The sequence below is a fragment of the Leuciscus leuciscus genome (genome assembly GCF_965113295.1).
Source record: "Leuciscus leuciscus genome assembly, chromosome: 1".
NCBI classification, from domain to species: domain Eukaryota; kingdom Metazoa; phylum Chordata; class Actinopteri; order Cypriniformes; family Leuciscidae; genus Leuciscus; species Leuciscus leuciscus.
The window spans coordinates 13,034,061-13,040,827 of record NC_138725.1 but is presented as its reverse complement, the minus strand read 5'-3'; the positions used below and the strand labels follow the sequence as shown (position 1 = coordinate 13,040,827).

At 36.5% G+C, this 6,767-nt stretch overlaps 2 protein-coding genes across 4 annotated transcripts in view; one reads left to right on the top strand and one right to left on the bottom strand.

The window, feature by feature from the left end:
- LOC309502537 (uncharacterized protein) overlaps positions 1-6,767 on the bottom strand; it is a 143,656-nt gene that overhangs the window by 3,859 nt on the left and 133,030 nt on the right. The gene's annotated exons all lie outside the window — the stretch shown is intronic.
- On the top strand, positions 83-3,621 carry LOC309488845 (uncharacterized protein; the record flags this gene model as incomplete). The annotated part of the gene is made up of 3 exons (XM_082157261.1): positions 83-259; positions 410-700; positions 2,582-3,621. Exons 2-3 carry the CDS (start codon positions 643-645, stop codon positions 3,619-3,621), a joined length of 1,098 nt encoding a protein of 365 aa, XP_082013387.1. The 5' UTR covers positions 83-259; positions 410-642.

Below are 6,767 nucleotides of genomic sequence, written 5' to 3'. Positions count from 1 at the left end.
TAATCCCTTTAATTAAATTACAGTATTTAGATTACTTGGTAATTAATTACACCCATCACTGTATAACTAATTAAAATGTAAACGTACGCATTGACTCGAGCAACTATTTTCTCCCTAGCTAACTCTCTGTCCTTCGCTGCTGGAGCTGATATTTAAAAAATAATAATAATGTTCGTCCTCTCCATATGCTTGCAGAAGCTCATCCAGTTCTGCTGGTGAGAAATATGAAGACCTCTTTTTGTCTGGCGCTGTTGCCATGGTGACTCAATATCTGCGCTCCATTGATAATGGCTTTTATAGTTGAAAATATATTTTAAACATTAAAATGGACAGTTTTTTTTTTTTTTTACATCTGCTCTTTGACCCTATAAAAATAAACGTAGTTACTGATTATTTTTGGTTTTGGCAGATCATCTCCTCCAACCAATCTGCAGTTCAGTCAGTGAAGCTCCGCCCACAGCAGTCACATGGACTATGAAGCTCCTCCCACAGCAAATACATCATCAGTGAAGCTCCTCCCACAGCAATTCTCCAATAAATGCTGTAAATTCCCATCATTCTACAAAGGGAAGACGAGCATCAGAGCATCAGGAAGAGCTGAAATCTGCAAAGACTGAGTTTATTAAAGAGGACAGTGAGAACATGAGTGATCCAGAACCCTGCAGAATGAAACACACTGAAGATCCTGAAGAACAAAGAGGTTGGTGTTTATTCTTCATTCATTCATGATGCTGAAGAACATTCATGTTAGAAACATTCAAGCACTTCATCACATTTAGATATGCAGTTAAACTATGAAAATGGTACAGATTTTCAACAAATGTTCAGTAGAGGGAGGTTTGAGAAACTTTCATATTGTCAAATGTTCTAAGTTGCACGGGTCCCACACTTGAAAGCGGTTCCTTACTTCTGAATTGAACAAGAATGAGACTTAAGTTGACTTTTCTCAATTTATTGTAGAATTTTCAGTAGGTGAAAAACCTTTAAAACCACACACAACAAAGCAGTGTAAATATTTACAGCAATGCACATGAATTCAACCACAACAATTTCACAATGTACATAATTTATACGGGTTTAATTTAGTAAGCGTTAGCACAATACTATTTCTTTTTATTAATACTATTTTACACCATAGAAAATAAGTTTTCAAAGAGTTAGCTTTTATAACCAGATTTGAATTTCATTCGAAGGGAATTTAACCATGTTTACCATAATAAATATTCTAACAAATGAATTGATTTCACATTAAGACAGTGAATTTTAGACAGAACATTAATTTTAGCAAACTGAATATATTAATCATTTCTTGATAATATACTTTTTTAAATGATTGTTAACAATACTAGGCATTTAGGCTCAGCAATTTAAACACTAACCTAATCACAGATACCAAAATAACAATGATAAATACCCAAGTCCATAACATGCACATTTACACGAAGCCACCAAACGCAGTTATTAGTGCTTAGATAGCGCCAACGGGCACTTGGTGTTTTAAGCCCCCAACAGCGCCTTCCAGGCTGCGAGGGGATGGGTAGGTTTAAGGTTGAGGGTAGGGTTAGCTGCCTCTAAGGAGCCATTGGGGGCTTAAAACACCATCGAGCGTAACTCAACGCAAACATTTCCTCTTACCGGCAGTCTCTTCAGAATCAAAACCATCCCGTTGTCATTAGCTCTGTTTTATATTTGGTTTGTGTGACATTCTGTTTTATACAGTAAGTTCCATTAGTGACTGGATTCTGTGATTCTGCATCTCGGGAATCAAATGCTCTACATGGTATTTGCAGTATTAAAGAGAGTTAGTTTTTGTGTTATTTATTGTTGTGTTATAAAGTTGTTAATATTAGTGTAAGAAGGGTATGTATTTAATAGCGGTCCGCTCTCTACACACTCTACATAGCGCTCTTCATGGCCATTGAATAGAGACAGCAACTGTTTCAGCAACGCACCGGTATGAGTTTATGAAAAATATATATCGTCTCGAAACTGAAACCGGTTTACCGCCCAGTATTAGTCATAACCTTCGACTAATAATCAGACTTATGATTTTGTGACCGTGAGATCATCATTATTGGCCGGGGTGAAACTCTAAGTGACACTGGAATCCAAATGAACCAGTAAAATATAATGTAAAGAGTTAAATAGAGTAATCAAATGTCTATTTAAACTATGATATAAATGACCAATATTTAATTGTCGTTCCCACTTGAACTGGAACGCAGCGAAACTCGAGATTCTGGTTTCCCACGTTCACATGCGAATGAATGGGAGTCATTGGAATTAAAAGTCTAGTGTGACTGGACTGTAATAATTAAATAGTTTTAAGTCAAATAAATTACATTTTACATTAGATAATTGTGTCATTGATCAAATATATTTAATAGTTCTTTCTACAGAAACGTGGGATTTGTGTCTATAATGTTTTAAAAAAATTATTATTATCAATGTACCTCATTTATGGAAAGTACTTTTTGTTATTACATCAGAACTCTTTTGTATGTTCTTTCACTTCATATTCCTCTCTTTGAATTATTTTTGTTGTACTGAAAAGGAAATAACTCTTTCTCTTTCATGTCAGACCTGATGGAAGAGAGCGAGGAGAGTGAAGAACTGAGAGAAGAGAGCGAGGAGAGTGAAGAACTGAGTGAAGTGGAGGAGGAACATCATGTCAAACCTGGAGAAAAACCTTTGAGTCGCTCAAAGACTAAAAAGACATTTTTAAAGAAAAGAAGAGTCAAGAAATCTTTCACCTGCACTCAGTGTGGAAAGAGTTACACAACCAAACAAAGTCTTGAGACCCACATGAGGATCCACACTGGAGAAAAGCCGTTTAAGTGTGATCAGTGTGGAAAAAGATTCTCAGACAAACAACATCTTCAGATTCACATGAGAGTTCATACTGGAGAGAAGCCGTACACGTGTGATCAGTGCGGAAAGAGCTTTAAACAAAAAGTACATCTTGATGTTCACATGAAGATCCACACTGGAGAGAAGTCATATGCATGCAATCAGTGTGGAAAGAGTTTTACAATCAAAGGAAATCTTGAGATCCACATGAGGATCCACACTGGAGAGAAGCCGCACGCATGTGATCAGTGTGGAAAGAGATTCTCAGACAAACAAAAACTTCAGATTCACATGAGAGTTCATACAGGAGAGAAGCCGTTCTCATGTGATCAATGCGGCAAAACATTTCTTAGGACATCAAACCTGAAGTCACACCTGACAGTTCATACGAAGGAGAAGCCGTATTCATGTTCTGTGTGTGGAAAGAGTTTTTCATCGCTGCCATATTTACATAAACATCAGAAAATCCACACTGGTGTGAGAGAGTACATGTGCTTTGAGTGTGAGAAGACTTTTACTAGAGCAGGCAGTTTAAAACGGCACCAGGGGATTCACACTGGAGAAAAACCTTACAAGTGTTCACACTGTGACAAGAGATTCAGTCGATCAAGAAGTCTGAAAATACATGAGATGATCCACACTGGAGAAAAACCTTACAAGTGTTCACACTGTGACAAGAGATTCATTTGTTCAGCAGATTCGAAAAGACATGAGAGGATCCACAGCAGAGAGAAGCCGCACAAGTCTCTCCTGTGTAAGTTAGTTTCCTAACAGCCCTGATGAGCAACAGGACATCTTGGTGGTTGCTTGCTATCTTATTATTTTTTTTACATTATTATGAGATACTGAGTTATAATTATAAGCAAGCATCTCATTATTACGTAAAATTCTCATTACAAGAAAGTATCTCATTATTATTATTAGAACATTTCTCATTATGAGATGTTTAGTCCTTATTATGAGAAAGCGTCTCGATATTATGCAATGTTATTACGAGAAAGTTTCTAATTATTATGAGATATGAAGTCATAATTTTCAGAAGCTATCTCATTATTACAAAAAAAACATTGAGATAGCAAGTCATTACTAGAAAGTTTCTCATTACGAGATGTACATCATTATGAGAAAGTATCAAGAAAGTATTTGATTATGAGAAATTATCTTTTATTATGAGTTGTAAGTCATTAATATGATGTAGCTGATTATTATGGGATTTACTGTATGTTTTCATAATGAGAAGGTATCTTATTACAGGAAAGTGTCCCATTATTACAAACATTTATCATTATTGTGACTTACATATTTTTATTATATACTGTAACTGTGATGGAAACAGTCAAACACAAAACAGTCCAACATACAAAATGTGAAGCAGTGTTGTCTGCTATCTGAACAAGATGACTAAATCTAGTGGAGTAATAAAACCATCATTTGGAAACTTTTGTGTATTTATTATAAACGGCTCTTTTCAACCCTCTTTTCTTAGTGATTTGGTCTTTTGAATCTTACATGGATTGTAAGGACACGTATGATTCCTGTATAAATATGATGTTTTAAAGTTAGTCCATAGGCTTTACAAGAGTGTGGAACTTTGCATCACTATGGTGTGACAAAATATGTTGCCGTGTAAAAATACACCCAAAGATTTAAGCGCAACTATTTACACACATACTAAGTAGGAGAATATCTAATGGCGCGTTTCCACCGAGCGGTACGGTACGGTACGGTACGGGTCGGTACCCTTTTATTTGCGTTTCCACTGCCAAACGTTGAGAATGGTACCAAAAAGCCGAACCGTACCGTACCACTTTTTGGGTACCCTTCCGTTGGGGTACCTAGCACAGTGGTACGGTACTAAAAGGTGGAGCTAGACTCACTGCAGGACGTTGATTGGTTGACAGAGAATCGTCACTTGCGCGTGCTACGAGGGGAATGACAACATAAGAAGCGCCATTTTTTTATATACAGTTTAATATAATACTACTGTTACTGTGTCACGAAATGTAATTTTAAGAGTTTTTCAGGCGAGAATGTAGTTGTTTAAAGCTCAAATCTGTGGTTTATTTATAAAGATGATTTGTTTTTCCCCGGTTGTGAGATCCATGCGATCAGCGGGCGCTCGGCGCTCATGTTTCCCGGCTGGATGAGCCTTTCCTCGGCTATAGTTCTTCTGACGTTCGCCGATGACTCCGACGGTAGTGGTTAAACATGAGATATAATTTGTCTTGTGTAGACCTAACGGGCGATCTTTGGTCTCGTGAATATATAATTCGTTCCCTGTCAATCGTTTTGGCTGAGCTAAGTTTAGTTTCATATTATAGGCTATTTGTATTTAACTTTACTGTTGTAATGTTAGACTAGAGCGCAGCATTTGGACATTTGACTGAATTGTTTGCTTTATTTCTTATTGTATAGCTTCTTGTACCTTTTACTTAAACTTTTATATTGGCTATTATTGATAAAACTGAAATTTTACAAAAAGAAATATGGTTTCTTGTCATTTTCTTATTACAAGATTATCACTGATGTTTATTGCAACATTTGTACAAATGCATATATTGCCTGTAATATGTGTAATTTTTTTTAGTATTTAAACGAAAAGAGGTAACGTTAGGGTTGTGTTTTAAATTTAGTTTTGTTATAAATAGAATAACGTATAACGTGCAGTGAATAATCAATATGCGTTGCGCATGAACCACATTTGTGTCCCTATAATGTTTAATTTATTTAAATGAAAACGAAAAGAGGCAGAGTAGTGTTTTATAACATATTTCGTTTTATTGTTGCTTAAAATGTACATACAGAGTAACAGAGATAACCGGAGTAGCAGATCGCGAGCTGAGTGACGCTTTTAAGAACGCGCTGTACCATTTGCATGTAGGAGTCGCACATGGCAAGTACAAACTTTGCGTAGTTAATATTGAGAAAAGCCTAATGTCGGCGCTTGTCTTCATGTGACAAACATGTCGAGGAGCAAGAACAAGATCTGCTGTATATGTCATCCATTGTAGTTTACTATGTTCTTCTTCGCGCGAAAATGACGTCGATCGAAACACCACGCCTATCAAGTAAGGGTACTGTTGGCAGTGGAAACGCTAGCCAGATCATGGTTAACAGACCCGAACCGTACCGTACTGTACCGTACCGTACTGTACTGCTCAGTGGAAACGAGCCATAACTGTATATTTGGGGTCAGAGAACATCCATAGCTCATACATATCTTTAATTTTGTGCTGGATGTTGAAGTGTTAGTTAAAATAATAAAGGTATTATAAACAAACCAAAACTTTAAAACAAACATTAAGCCATAATATTAATAAATATAATATAGTTTAATTACAGTTTACAATTGCAGTACAACTACATCCATAATATTTTATTTTAGTAAAGCTATGCCTGGATCAGCCAACACAAAGTTTTGCGTTGTGAGTGAGACCTCGCAAAGATTACACCAATATTAGCTTTCTCGAACATTGCATGGTTGCACTACGCCTGAAACTTAGTAATCAACATGCATTTCTGTAGGACTGTCAAGTCAAGTCAAGTCAAGTTTATTTGTATAGCGCTTTTCACAATACAGATTGTATCAAAGCAGCTTCACAGTATTAAATTAAAATAATACAACAAAGTTTGTTTCAAGAGGAATTTATTGATTGATAAAATTAAATTAAATATCCCCAAAATATCCCCAACTGAGCAAGCCAAAGGCAACAGTGGCAAGGAACCGAAAAACTTCATCAAGTGACCTAATGGTGTCCTAAAACTCCATCAGGTGACCTAATGGAGAAAAAAAAAACCTTGGGAGAACCCAGGCTCAGTCGGGGGCCAGTTCTCCTCTGGCATTTATGAGCTAGAGGCCGGATTGTAGTTTGAACTGTAGGATTATATGAATGCCTGGCTGAAGAGATGCGACTTTA